The 15,559-nt window shown below is 44.3% G+C and overlaps 1 protein-coding gene across 1 annotated transcript in view; it reads right to left on the reverse strand.

Annotated features, from left to right (window-relative positions):
* LOC119433262 (trafficking protein particle complex subunit 8-like) overlaps nucleotides 1-15,559 on the reverse strand; it is a 142,644-nt gene that overhangs the window by 63,166 nt on the left and 63,919 nt on the right. Inside the window, exons 13-15 of the mRNA XM_037700413.2 lie at nucleotides 13,950-14,135; nucleotides 9,799-10,024; nucleotides 7,577-7,710 (exon numbers count right to left, since the gene is read on the reverse strand). Coding sequence (XP_037556341.1) covers nucleotides 7,577-7,710; nucleotides 9,799-10,024; nucleotides 13,950-14,135 — 546 coding nt within the window. The remainder of the gene's footprint in view (nucleotides 1-7,576; nucleotides 7,711-9,798; nucleotides 10,025-13,949; nucleotides 14,136-15,559) is intronic.

The following is a 15,559-nucleotide window of genomic DNA, read 5'->3' on the forward strand; positions in this document are numbered from 1 at the left end:
GTTTTCTGCCCTTGCACCTCAATATGGGCTTGTCAGCTTCAATTTTTACTGGATTCGGATCGTACGTTTTCCCGGATCGTACGTTTATTTCTCGCGTATTTTTTGAATACGTATGAACGAGGTTCTACTGTACTAGTTCAGGTGCAACCTAACTAGGAAGGCCCACTAAGCTTCATCAGTCATCCACATATACATAATAAAACATTGTACGTGGTATTTTAGTATGGAGCGAGTTCATTTTTACAACAGAGTACAGCTTAGCACTCCACCCTGTGGCACACCAGTCTCCCGAGCAAATGGACGAGACAGGATGTTACCAACTCTAACACGGAACGTGCGATCAAAGAGGTAGCTCTGAATCACATTTAATAAGTTGCCTCGGACTCCCAATTCCAGCCAGGTCACGGAGTATTCCAAAACACCAAGTTGTGTCGTATGCCTTCTCCATGTTTAAAAATACTGATAAGAAAAACTGTTTGTGTACAAAGGCATCACGGATATTTGTCTCGATGCGGACAAGGTGATCTGTTGTGGATCTACCTTCCCTGAAACCGCACTGTAGGGGATCGAGTATTTTGTTGCTTTCAAGAAAATGGATGAGGCGCCGGTTAATCATTTTCTCAAAGAGTTTGCATATACAACTTGTCAGAGCTATAGGCCTATAGCTACTGGTCGAAGACGGGTCCTTGCCTTCTTTAAGAATAGGAATTATTATTGCTTCCTTGCAGGTGGACGTAATATAGCTGGCCGAAAATATGGCATTGAAAAGCGATAAGAGTGTTTTGTGTGCTTCGGGGTGTAAGTGTTTGATCATCTCGTAGACTATTTGATCGTTTCCAGGGGCCGATTTATTACAACAGTTTAGTGCTGCCTGAAATTCCGCCAAGTTAAATGAACAGTTGTAAGGTTCATCTCTGTATCGTTTCCGATCCAGAGGCAATCGCTCCACTTGTCGCTTGTGTCTCAGGAATGTATCTGAGTAATGGGATGAACTAGAAATGCACTAAAAATGTTCCCCTAGAGAATCAGCTTGGGCCTCAAGAGTGTCTCCTTGTGTATTCACTAATGGTAGAGGATGAGTTTCATGGTCTTTTATCTTGTTTACCCTAGTCCAAGCTTTTCTTTCATCTGTATAAGAATTCATGCTAGACATGTATCTCTGCCAGCTTTCCCTTTTGGCACGGCGGCGCGTTCTTCTTCCTTCCGACTTTATTTTCTTGAAGCTGATTAGGTTCTCTGTAGTCGGGGAGTCACGGAGGTGATTCCACGCCTTATTTTGTTTCTTTCGCGCTTCCCTACATTCATCGTTCCACCAGGAAACACGTCGTTTGGAAGGCGATCCATTTGTTTCGAGGATACATAGTGACGCCGCATCAACAATAAACGCTGTCAAATACACCACTGCATCATCGATAGGAAGTGCAGAGATCTTCTTTCTTTCCGGATTATGAGGCACGCCGTAGTGGAGGGCTCCGGATTAATTTTGACCACTTGGGGTTCTTTAATGTGCACTACAACGCAAACACACGGGCGTTTTTGCATTTCGCCTCCATCGAAATGCAGCCGCCGCGGCTGGGATTCGATCCCGCGATCTCATGCTCAGCAGCGGAACGAGGAAGTGCAGCGATGTCTTCCCAGTTCATGCGTGTGAGTTCTTTAAAACGCTTCCAGTCAGCTGACTCGACTTTCCAATAGGGTACACGTGGAGAGCACTCATCAACTTTTGTTAATTCTATGACAATTGGAAAATGGTCGCTCCCATATGGATTCTTAATCACGTTCCATTCTAGGTGTGGCACGAGTGTACTAGATGCAATGCTTAAATCGATAGATGAATATGTTTTGTTTGCCACACTGTAAAATGTAGGCTCTTTCTTATTTAGTAAGCATGCACCTGTAGAGAGGAGGAAGCTTTCTACTAAGCGCCCTCTAGCATCACAGCGACAATCTCCCCAAAGGGTGTGGTGTGCATTAAAATCACCTACGACAATATAAGGCTTGGGCAGTTCATAGATAAAGCTGCGAAATTCTGTTTTTGATAGATTGTAGTTCAGGGGGGTTGTATAAAGAGGAAATTGTGACCAGCTTAATTAAAGAGCACTGCACGGACAGCAACAGCCTCTAGGGGCGTTTTAAGCTGTAGTTGCCGGCAAGCAAGACCTTTATCTACTGCTATGGCCACACCACCCGACAAGGCAAGGGCGTCGTTGCGGTCTTTTCGGTAAATGGCATACTGCCGAAGGAAGTTCGTGTGTGAAGAATTGAGATGTGTTTCCTGGACACACAGCACCCTTGAATTGAACTTATTTAGGAGTTCCTTAATATCATCTAGATTGTGGAGTAAGCCCCTAACATTCCACTGTAGTATCTGTGTATCCATTTTATATGTGTTTTGTGCTGTGTGTCTAAGAAAGATAGATTAGGCTAGCTCACGAGGCCTGGAAAGGCCCCGTGATGGGGGTTTTCCCTTTCTTCCTGGTGCGCTCGAGGGAGCTGCGCCGTTCTTTGGGCGTCTGAGACGCCGGTGATTTTCTCGTATCCATCACCTCGTCTGAGGCGGTGGATAGTGCCCGCTCAGCGGGCACGTTCGTGGGGGTTTCGGGCCTATCTGCACGGGCAGTGGCCCTGGGTACGGCAGGCCCGCGGGTCTGCTGGCCCTCGTTGGCAGGAGGCGGAACAGCGATGGCTGCTCCAGCCAGGGGGGGCTGATGGCGTGACCGCCGTCACACTCCGTGTAACTTGCGCGGCCGCCGAATGATGTGGCGCTACCCCCCGGCGTGCCACATCGGTGTAGGACGGACTAGACTGATTGTGCATAGACAAGCGTTTGCGTGCTTCTAGGAAGGATAGATTAAATTTGATTTTGAGTTCAATGATTTGTTTTTCTTTTTTCCAAGACAGGCATGAACGGGAGTAAGCGGGGTGATCTCCGTCGCAGTTAGCACAGTGGGTGGTGAAAGTATAGGTGTCAGATAAGTGCTCATTGGATGCACATTTTGCACAAGTTGTGCGCCCTCGGCAGGTTGGCGAACCATGCCTGAAACGCTGACACTTGAAGCATCGGCGCGGATTCGGGATGTACGGCCGTACACGGAGTTTGCAAATCCAGTTTCAATTGAGTCTGGTAGGTTACTTGTTCCAAAGGTAATGATTATATGTTTTGTCGGTATTTGCTTATCGTCGCGCCTGATGGTTATTCTTTAAACTTTTACTACATTCTGGTCTTGCCACCCCTCAAGTAGCTCGCTCTCACTAAGATCGAGTAGGTCATCTTCAGAGACGACACCGCGGACAGTGTTCAAGGATCTGTGTGGGCCTACTGACACAGGGATGTCTCCAGTAAATGAACGTAAATGAACGTTCCAGTAAATGAACGAATGTCCATGCAATCAGTTTCGACAATTTGCTGTACTGGGTCTTGTCATGAACTTCAAGAAGGTCGCCGCTGGGAATCTTAGTTATTTTGTAGCCTGGGCCAAGTGATTCTGTCAAAGATTTTGACACAACAAAAGGAGATATTGTGCGGACTTGTCTTGGTTTCGTGCTGACTGTGAATTACATGATACTTTGGGAAAGTTTCTTTTGGTTGCATGAAAAAATTGAAGGTTTCATTGGTGCCCCTCTTTAGGGAGTGATCAGGGAGTGAAGGGAAATTGAATTCCATAAAAAGATTGCTATATTCGGCAGAGATGGCTGCCACCCACCATGGAGCCCAACTAGGGGACGACACAGGACAAACTATTCAGTTCTGTGCATGCCAACGGTGCATCCCCACTATAACCAAATACCTACACCCAAGGCTGGATATAGTGCACAAGGTTAACCCTCGCTGCCCATGAAATCAGAAGTAAAAGGAAAATAAAGAGAGGACAGGAAAGATTGAAAGTGAAAGACGTAGATTGGGGAGAGAGACAGGAAAAGGCAACTACCGATTTCCCCCGGGTGGGTCAGTCCGGGGGTGCCGTCTACGCGAAGTGGAGGCCAAAGGGGTGTGTTGCCTCCACTGAGGGGCCATGAAGGTCCAAGCACTCAGCATTGGCTCAAACCCCAGGATCCCCTTTTCCCCGGACACAGCTAAGCCGCGCACGGCGACACGTGGGAGGGTTCAACCCTCATGTGCTCGGGTACATGGTGGCGCAACTCACCAAATGCCTGCTTGCACAGACGCCCCTGCAGGGTTTAAAGGAAAGAGGGCAATGGGATAGAGGGTGGGGGGAGGAACTACTTGAAGAAGGCCTCCTCTACCATCTCAGCCCACTCCAGGATGGCCTGCTGAAGGTCGGGCCTCGAACTGCGCAAGACAACCTCCCACTGCTCCTCACTAGATAAGAATTGTATGAGGAAAGAGGGAAGCACCCCTACATGATGTGGCTGAAGTCGGCTCTGGGAGAGACGCAGAATTTACAAGAGGGAGAAAGGTAACTGGAGGGATGAATGCGGTGAAGGAGGTAAGGGGAGGGAAAGGTGCGAGTCTACAGCTTTCGCCACAGAACTTCACACCTGCACGGGGATTTGCGCATGAGCGGCGGAAAGGTTAAACAGCCTAATCGGTAGTGTGCAGATGTCGTGGTAGGTAATAAGCCGATCCCACGCTGTAAACGGCGCCTACCACGGCACCTACAGCGAACGCCTACCAAGTTTGTATGTGCACGCGTACTGGTAGGAACGGCGAAAGCTCGCATGTGGAAATAAAACCTAAAAGCTCTGAAACTAACTTGCGGAGCACAGGTTAAACTGACAGCACCGCAAGGGTCAAGGTAGCTTGCACGGTATCTGCACTTTGCGATTAGCAAATGCGAAATGCACCCATAGCCTCGACAGTCCGTAAATATCGAATAGGCGTTATTTTCAATAAAGCACAGCATACAGTAAAATACCGGAAACGATTTTTCCGAAATGCTGGAGTCGAAAGTATTTGCTTTCCGCGTGCAAACTGAAGAGCCAAAGAGCGACAACATGCACACATTCAGTGCATGCGCCGCTGGAGCAAAGGCTTCTCCATCACCTAGACAGAACCTACGTGCATCCACAGAGCGCATACTACATACAACACGCTGCCACTTCTGCTGCTGCAAATTTTTTTTTTCTGTTCCTCGTTCATTTACTCCACATCCTCCTCCTCCTCTGCATTGCCCTCATTGCTTTCCCCTTGGCCGGCACACCTCATTGAGAAGCGTGCTCGCTGCCTCGCTTGTCTGCAGGATCGGCAGCCACATTATCACAGGTATTTTGTCTTGCGGGGATGCACTGTAAGCGGTATGCGTATACATGAAATTCTATGGGAGGGTAAACGGGAGTCAGAATAGACTTCGTTATATCCGGTCCTGCACTATAAGCGGTTACGTTATAAATGGTCTAAACTGTATGTGTTTTTTGCAAACCCATGTGTAACCTTGGGTCCATATTCTCAGTTGATCACTTTCGGGAATACGTACTCCCACTTTGGTGCGACATCATGCCCAGCACAAAGTCTCCCTTGAGCAACAAGCGCGCTGTTAATGACTTAACCAATCATGGAGCCCAGAAAGTGATACCTCCAAAAGTTATCCATCAAGAATACGGTCCCTGTTCTCACACCCAAGATAACTAATTTCATACTTCTGTGCTGCTCCCTGCAAACTCCAGAATTATTCACAGTGTACTGGTTCAGCCATCTACACAGCATTAGTTTAAACTGAAATTAACTGGTGGTTTTACCTGTATATGGCCCACAGTGCCTTTGCATTTAGACAACGCGCATCTCAATGGCTACCTAGATTTCCAGTTTTTGAACACGGTGGAACCTCAGACCAATTTGGTTTACACAATAGAACAAATGACTCAGGCAGTCTACAGTGGCTTTTGCTACGGTGAAAGTAATGACACTCTTGTCACCAGAAAAGCCATTCGGCAAGTTTTCAGGTCAAAAAGCATTACGGCCAGCAAGTTATGCTAAATAAGTCACTTTTTCATAAAATGATCTTCAATTAATTCCACTATGGTTTATTCAATTGTTTTATTATTTCCATCCTATTGAAAGGTCCTGGCTATCAGTAATGCATACTAATTAACTGAACCTTTTAGTATTTCAATCTTAAAATTCAACAGTTACTGCAACATAAGTCGGCATTACTACCAAGGTATTGAATGTGGCACTTTTAGTGACATAACAAGTACAGCAGTGTGGGAAAATGAGTATTCAATGAAATCCAACCTTCAGCTTAATCTTGATGGCTGAATATGTAAAAGAAAAGGAGAGCGAGCTGTTCTTCCAAATGCACACACAGCGTGACAAAAAATGGCCGTTCAACAAGCAGCAAAAACCCAGGCTTTTGTTTTTGTACTGTGACGGTTTGCTCAGGGAGGAGAAAGAAAACAAGTGACAAGTGAGCATTAGAGCAAAGAGCAATAGGTAGCTTATCTGAATGCAAAAAAGCAATGACAATAACAGTTGAGAGATATCACCAGGAACACCGATTCACTCTTGGTAGCTTGTCAGGATTTCTCAAAGTTGACAGTGAAGTCTCGTGACTAACATTAACTGTAAAAGCAATGCAATGCATTGGCAAAAAGGTAGCGGGACTGCAGAAGGCTGTTATCAGCTGTGCTTGGCCTCCACGGCACACTTTTACATGTAGTTTTTTCTGCATGTTTTCAATACATGCATAAACTGCCCAAAATTACAATAACATGCGAAAGGAAGAAAAAAATCGTACTGTCAATTAAATTTGTCTCTAACCATGCAAAAAAAAATAATAATAAATAAAGCAACAACAGCAGCCAAAGAATTGAATTAGAAAAGAGGAAATTGCTGCTAATTTTAAATGACAGAAACCTAGTTTTTATGTATGTATGTGTATATATATATATATATATATGTATGTGACATACTTTGACCTGTACTTAACCAATCAACTGTCTGTACAAGACCAACCAGACTTCAGCCTATTTTTGCAGCACTTGAGACAGCCTGTAACACGCCGTACTTAAATGGTTTGGTCTATCACAGAAAGCATAGCTGTTTCCAAGAGCCTTCCACCATAGCAGGCTGATATCACAAAAATAAAAAAGCCAAATGGTAATGAAAAGCCAAATGGTAATGTCCTCTTACAAATTTCTCTTTTTGTGCCATTCGAACAGAAAACTATTCTGCGGAAAGGTATGTTCTAAAAAAAGGTATTTTTCTGTGTCTTAAAGTTTGATTATTGCAAATCTAAATTTACCTTTTGGACAGGCATTCCTGCAGAGAAATCATATATGAAACGCACTCCTTCACAGTCAATGATGACTATTCCTATCATGGAAAGGATGGGGTGTGGTGTCCAAAGAGTGACACTGCTGCAAACTTTCTAGATGCCACAACCTTTAAGTACTGTACATGTTCAAAAGCTGCTGTTAATTTCTTCATATTATCAATGCATTTCGCAGAACAAATTTTCTTGTGTAAGGAAACTAGAACAACAATGCATAAAAAAAATGGATATAACCAGTTTGTTGCTTATCTGCATTGAATAGCACAGAAGCTATATTGGCAGCACAGATCAGTACAAGCAGATACAGCTGGCTAAGGAAAAGGCAACAATATTATAATACTCACTTGCCCCAAGTCATTGTCATTGCTGACAATACCACTGTCATCTGATGCTGTGAAAGTCCACAGAAGATACATGTCGGTCAGCTGCAGAGCTATTTGGAGAGGATTGTGCAGCTCCAGTTCAACTGTGATGGGTTCTGCAAAATACGAAATTCAACATCAGTTGCCACATGAAGTACATAATGGGCTGCTCCCAATCGAATAGGCTGAGAGGCACACGTGGGTCACAAAGAAAGTTTGTTGTCCTACACATCAACTATGTTTTTGATTACTAAACCATGAATGCATTACAGTCAATGACCAATTTTCCGAACGCCCAATAATTCAGACGCCTTCATGGTACCAGCACATCCCCATAGAGTCAATGTATAAGAATGTCTGAAAATTTGGATGCAAAAACCCTTCGCCATCCAACTTTCCGGATTTATTGCCATCACCACAGGTCTGAAACTGCGTTATCAAAGCCACCACTGCCGCCATTTTGATTATCTCGCCACCTCGAACAGGCGCTCTTGCACGCAGATCCACTGGCAGCCGTAGCCACCACCGCGGCAATGCTAGGCCTACCTGCTTCGACGTTCGTCACCAAGCTTCTTGCTGTTCGGTGCTGTGTTTTTTTATTCAAAGAATTTGCCGCAGTCAGCAATGGCGCTGACTCCACACAGTGTTACCAACCTCTGAAGCCAGTTTCCCCCCCCCCCCCAACTCGAATTTTTAAATTCCCTAAATTTCTCTAGATGTTTGCAAAATGTTGTTGTGCAGTTTGTCAATATTATTTCTGTATTGATAAATCTTTCCTTGTGTTACTCAAATAGACTGCAAATTTTATAGTTTATATTTATCTCTAATCGGCTATCAGTTGGAATCAGCTAGCCCAAGACAGGGGTAATTGGAGATCGCAGCGAGAAGCCTTCGTCCTGCAGTGGCCTTCGTCCTGCAGTGGCCTTCGTCCTGCAGTGGACATAAATATAGGCTGATGATGATGATTTATTTCTAATCTCGTTATAGGATATTCAAATGAAGTCACTGGACTTGAGCTGAAATGATGTCTCAGCGCAAGTTGCGTTAACAAGGCAAGTTCCTGCTTGAAAATTAAATTATGGGGTTTTACGTGCCAAAACCAGTTCTGATTATGAGGCACGCCGTAGTGGGGGACTCCGGAAATTTGGACCACCTGGGGTTCTTTAATGTGCGCCTAAATCTAAGTACACGGGTGTTTTCGCATTTCGCCCCCATCGAAATGCGGCCGCCGTGGAAGTTCCTGCTTGAAGCCATATTCACAGAAGAAGACGTCACCTTGTATATACTTTGTTGCTCAAAGTTGTTTTGTACTTTAAAGAAAGTGACACGATTACACTGAACCTCATTCAAATTGTAAGGAAGGTGGGCGCCTGACCTCCCTCAAAGAATGTAACAGTATCAAAACAGTGCGCCACTTCACAAAAACATAAAAGATGTGAATATTTTTTTAATGCTGTGTACTCACGTGCACCACCACAATAAGGCGCTTATGCATCAATTGCAGCCAACCACGAAGATGCACTACTAATTTTTAACTTTCCTTCAAAGCAAAGCTCGCCCAGACACATGACCACTAGGACGGTGTACAAGGTTGTTCTGCCTATGGATGGTTTCTGGTAAATTTTAAATTTAAGTATACGCATGCGTAGCCGGCTGTTTACTAGATTTGCTTGTGCTGCTTCATTTGGTGTTGCAGCATACGTTTGTTTCACTGGTTGCAGATAAATATTTCATCGGATTGCACAAAAATCAACAGCTCAGCTAGAGGTATGAACGGCAAAATCATAGAAACAGTACTTCATTAAAGGGCTCAGGGCATCCACACTCTTTCATTTACTGGGCGAGATGTGTTAAGCGCAATGTTGGAGAGTTAGCTCACCAAAAAAATGGCGTAATAAAATTAGGGACAGAAGCAAGAAAATTAACTTTCGGCAAGAAATATGTGCAAGCAACACAACAAAGAGCCAAACATTGATGACACACCAGGTGCTGTACCATGCTATGGAATAAGGATAAAAATTTTCAGCTTATAGTAATCAAGAAATTATTAAATTTTGATCATGGCAACCAAAAATCAAATGGAGGTCAAATGGAGGACTCCCCCATCCTGAAAAGCTTCTTCGGTTCTTTAAAGAAAAAGTTCCAGGTGCACTATTCTGTGCCCATTCCCTGCAAAGCTGGAAGATACTTGGCTTTGTACCTACCTAGTACAACTGCCAGGGGCCGCGCACTATTGTCCGTGCTAGAACTGAGACAGCTGAGCTGTGGTCGAAATGTCAAGGGTAGGATGCCCCCATGCGCTGCCCGAGCAGCCATTTCCTCGAGCCACAGCTCACCTGGCGGAGACCCCTCTGCCCCCAGCAGCACTCGTGTGGCACCTTCAGACACTCGTGGCACTGGCAGCTCCACTCGCTCAGCACCAGCTTGTGTCTGCAAAACGAGTACATTCACTTTGCCCATAGGGACAGCAGGCAATCCTTACAACACACAATCTCATTAGACAAGTTTACTTTCTATTTTACTGGTAACAGCTCGCCATGTTGACAACAAAGCTCGTCTGCACAGCAAAAACATTTTTTTTGTTCCACAGCTGTACATGTGCTCTGGAGAAAACAAGTCCCAAGTTGACAAAGACGTATATGTACAGTATCGACTCCACGTTTGAAAAAATACGTCTTTTACGAACAAAGCAACACCTAGTGTGACCCAGGAGGTGCTGTTACCTTCCTGAGCTCCATTTCCCAGTTCCCACCAGAAGGAGTTCGTTTTGACTATACATAGTGGTAAGAAATATCTGAGCTTCACCTTTTTTACTGCCATGCAAGAATCGTTATGCTAGCATGTGCCATTTCTGTTTACAGGGTTCACAAAAACTTATTTCCATTTGTTCCCTGATGAAGATAAGTCCCCTTGTTGAAATGTTGGTTACAGAGACATCCCTTTGTTTGACAACTTCAAGTCTCCACCTTCCTGTGTACCTCTGTTTCCTGTTTGGATTTTCCTCTCCCTTCTAATCCCCAAAGAGTTAATGCGAGGTGCTGCTTAGTTCTCTCACAGGCATGCAATTACTCCATTCAAAGGTGGGTGTGCACATATATGATACCGCCATGTATATGTTTCTTTTCTCAAGACCAGAGGAAACTGATTTTATCTAACTCTGACAAACAATGACATTTCTCATTAGTTTGGTTTTTACCTCTTTTAATCACGATGTCTCCAGCGACAACTGATACCCAATGACAGCGTGCGCTTAGTAGTTGACACGCTGCACACAAATTGCACGGGACAATCGGCACCCCACGAAAGCAAGTATTGTTTCACTCAGTAGAGATCGTTGTACAAAAGCGCACACGCGCATTGGGGAAATCTGGATGAGTCAAGCGCACTCCCGCTGTGTTCCTTCACAATGTTTTGAAATGCTGCTCACCTTTGAGCTATCGCATGGTCGAGAGTGAGAGAGGCGGAATTTTTCACCGCCTGTGAAATAAAGAAAAAAAACTGATGTGTATAGTAAGGTAACATTTATTGTGGCATTGCATTTATTTCTGTGTTGCTAGCAGTCCAGCGCACGTCAAGAAACACAAATTTGTAATTGGCAGTTACATACTACGTTCAGTGTGTGGTTATGCTACGTTTCCGCCAGGTACATATTGAGGTTTCACTGTAACATGTGAATGAATAAACGCTGGACGCGTGGAACCAACACTGGCAGAACTTGCACAACAATGCAGCTTTACAATTAAAGGGACTCTACCGCTCAGATTATGTCTTTGGACTGTGATGGGAATGAGAAGATTGTGTGTCATATCCACAAAAATGAGCATGCTTGTATTCCATAAACAAGGAATTATATTTTTAATTTGGCTCTGGAAGCGGTACAAGAATAACATGTGCAGTCACTCAACGGTGAAACAGTGCAACCAATTCGTGTACCGTCACGTAACCAAAATGTACCGCAGGGAGAGTTATATTGCTTGGATCCAATATTGTAGTGCCTTAAATTATATTTTATGCGCTTCTGCTAACTTTTCTTTGCGTGGGAGAGCAATTTCTTTCTGTTTCAAGCAAGCACGTGTTCGAAAAGTGGTGCCGCCTTGTTGTGCAAATAAATGAAGTCATGGTGAATGGAGTGGTGCACTGATGCACTGATTTCCACTGTGTCCAGTAATCAGTGGGCTTCTTCGATTATGTAGTCCCGGACTGTCCACAAACCGTTTACGGCTTCCGGTCTGACTAGCCCTGACAGAAGAGCATGTCAGTCACATGATCCAGCTGTAGGGGACTGCCTGAGGCCAACACAACCATAACGCTTGCACAGAACACACTCGTAAAAAGCAGTTTACGTCGCGATCACGCTCTTCGTACCACTTAACCACTGTAATTAGGTTCTCTCATTGCCTGCGAAATTTAAGCATAATTCCCACACAAATGTAAGCAACATTGCAATCGTACCATGTCACTGTTCATGCAGAAAGTGCCCACTGATATTCTCAAAGTTCGTGAGACCATCTATAAAAGGCCCGACGCGGTTATAGGACAGAGCACATGTACACCGTCTACTAAGCCTGCACATCAAAAAGCAAGGGCTCGAACTTGGCAACAGAAAGGATCAACATATGAGAACAGCAGTCAGCGAAGCTTAAATTGTGTACCATCTCAGTTACCGGTGAGAAACAGCCACGTATGCAATAAGATATGCTTCCTTGCACACCAGTTTCACGCACCTGAAAGGCGAAATCCATCCTGTTTACTACGCATATAGTAATGAGCAGGAGATCTCGCGAAACGCATAAAAAAAAAGCAAGCATGCGCACCTGATTGCTGCGCTTGTCTCTTAAAAGAAAAGAACATGAAGACTAAAGCTGCAAAATTACACAGCTCACGAAAAGTTTGCATGATGGCACACAAAGCACCAATGTACGAGACGTGATAGCAGCTGAGCGTACAATATTTGCAGTCTGGAACATGCAACGTACGCAGAGGCACACAGCATCTTTTATAACCTGGCAGCAGATGCCCCACGTATCTTTTTCTGACAGCCATCGTCTGGCAGCTGCTTGCGCTTGTCCGAGCAAAAATCTGCTGACAGCTTTGACAGTCCACGGGCAGTCCGGAACTTCCGGTCTGTGAAAAAACACAACGCGCTTCTGACACCTTTAAGATTAGTGGGCGGAGCTACCGAAGCTGTCCGAGCAAAATCGAATGAGGTACAGCAGTCCCAAGTAAGTCTGGGACTGTCAGGGACTGATAATCGAAGCAGCCCAGTGTTGTTTCGTCCATACACAGCTTTAAGTTAAGAGACTACGCAGATCGAAAAATTCCCGTTTTAAATATTGCTACTCTCTTTCCAGAGAAACCGATGCACATTTAGACACTTCAAATGGTATGCTTTCTGTTGTGCTACAACATAGAAGGTCATTGAAAAACAGTTCCTGGGCTTGACTTGTCGTATGGTTTGGGTGCGTTCAGTGTTGGATAAACGAGTATTTGTTAGTTTCGGCTTCGAGGTGGCGCCGGTAAAATGGCTTAGAACCATATGTCACCAGCAAAGATAAAATATTGCTATTTCTGCTCGACTTGTGCAAGCAGAGTCTAATTTATCGAAGGGTGCATGTTAAGGTGTCCAAAATTTCAGTCGTCCTTTTAGATTAAGCCTGTGGGGCCAGTTTCGGTGCCGCAAAGCAGTCCAAATTATCGAGCATGTCCAAATTATCAATGTCAAATTATCAGTTAGCAACTGCTAAGGTGCATTGAAAAATCTATGATTGTGCAGTATTCCTGCATTGATCTGATGCAAGTGCTGTCAGCCTGTTATGAAATGGCTATTAATTAATACAACATCCGAAAAAAATTCGTACATGGTAATAGAGAAAATTCAAAAGGAACGAGGTCTCTTGGCAGTTTAGAAATTGGCAAGCCAACATTTCTGTAAACTTGCAACTATTGTTAGAGCTATGAAGAATGCACGAATGCATGGAAGTATTTTAATATATCAATAGAGAGTATAGCATCGGATAGAATTATTCTGCTAATATTGTTTCAGTATGTCATATCTGAATCATGATACAATTTAAAATTATATTTGCGCAGCCCTGCTGTAACTTTGCACTATAGCACCACTCTGCACAATAATGGCAACTTCACACAATAACATCAATTTTGAAAATGAAAATTTTCACTATAACAGCTTTATTAAACAACTTTTGGTGCTAGCATGATATTTTAGATCAAGACTTCTTCTTGTGGCCATAATAAGGCAATCACAGTTCTTCACTCCCATTTATATTTTTTCAACGTACTTGAATCTGTTTATTGCATGAAGGAAAGTGAGGATGTGAAAAAAAAGTTTGTTTACCCTAAGCACAAGAAGAAATTCCCGTAGAAAAAGCAGCTGCTGGGAAGGGCTTTGTGCACTTCGCTGTGCCAGCAGGCGGTGAAATGCTTCCCTGGCACGAACCAACTGCTTCAACTGTGCAGATTGCCGTCCAATAGTGAACTGCATATGACCCTCAGCGAGGCTCCAGCCACGACCTTGATAAACCTGCAGCCAAAGAAATGGCTCAATGCTCATGAATGCTTTGAGCAGTGCTCAGAGATGAAAGGTCATACCATGTCACAAAATAACTGTGCATATTAATTACTCAACACACATGGTCATTTACTGTTTTGTCAGTACAGAATCAGCACTAGTCAAGTTTTAAAAAAATAACTTGAAAAGACTTGCAGTTTATAGTCCTGCAATTGGAGCAATCTTTGCAACAATAAGGAACATGTCAGAAAAAAAAAATGCAGAATTCTTTTCCAACAACCTACACCTTTCGAAAACTATTCATTATACAGTCAACTTCAGATTTTTCGGAATACCTAGTGGTCGTGAAAACGTCCGAAAGAAATGGATGCATGCCTTTTACTGTGCCCAAGGGCTCAAATGGCCACAGGCAAGTTCAAAGTAGCTCTAAGGCCTGCCAGTACATTTATTAGACATATGGGTGCTCGTACTGTGACAGGAAACAGCGGGTGCATGCGTGTATAATTAAAGAATACATACAGTGTCCCGTGACAGTGGTCCCTTTACACTCTTTATATACTTCAGCACTATACATTGCATGTGCTTGACCGCGTAACAACGCTGTATTGTGGAGAAGCTGACTTTGGGGAACCAGCATTATGCAATGGCGGTACTTTCCGTGCTTTGAAGTCAACAGTAAGGATAACAAAGGCAAAGACAGAACCATTGTTCGGGAGCAGGGCACCGGTACCATGTTCGAACTCGTCACCATTCGCGTGACCATACACGTGAACGACTAGACGATGGTGTCGTAGCGTGGGGCGAACATATTCGCTCGCTATCCGGTCGCAGTGAGTCGAACTTCCTTGATTTGTCGCGCGCCAATGTGAATGTTCTATGCGTAGTAATTCGGCTAGCGTGCATTAGTGTATGAAAGGTGCAATAAATGCCCTTTGGATTGTTTGCACTACTGTGTTGTCGTTCCTTTGTCTCAAGAGCACATGTGAGACCCCACATTGTGTAAGGACTGCACCCCTAAATTTATCCTAAATAGCTCATAAAAAAAATATTCATGCGTAGGCTGAACTCCCTATTCAGCACACGCGCACCTCGACAAATGCAGCGGTACCTCCGTGCAATACCAGCATGGTACACAGACGCACATGGGTCTCCTTATCGGTTGTAAATGCAGTTGATAACCTTATGGCAGGAACTCGTCGACTTTATTGTTGGCGGCACAAAATTCGTTATTTGGCTCCCCATGGTTTGTCCCGTTGCAGTTGCCAGCTGCTCTGTACTTCGTAGACAGCTGCATGCTGCCATATGTGCACTCCACGCGCGTGAGGCTTTTTGAGCTTGATGTGTACGCCGTCCCTCCTGCACTGCCCAAAAAGTATGTGAGTGTTCGAATCCAACATTGTATTCACGTTTCATGTGAAAACCTCAGAGGAGTTTTT

Source organism: Dermacentor silvarum, chromosome 1, assembly GCF_013339745.2.
Source record: "Dermacentor silvarum isolate Dsil-2018 chromosome 1, BIME_Dsil_1.4, whole genome shotgun sequence".
Lineage (NCBI taxonomy): Eukaryota > Metazoa > Arthropoda > Arachnida > Ixodida > Ixodidae > Dermacentor > Dermacentor silvarum.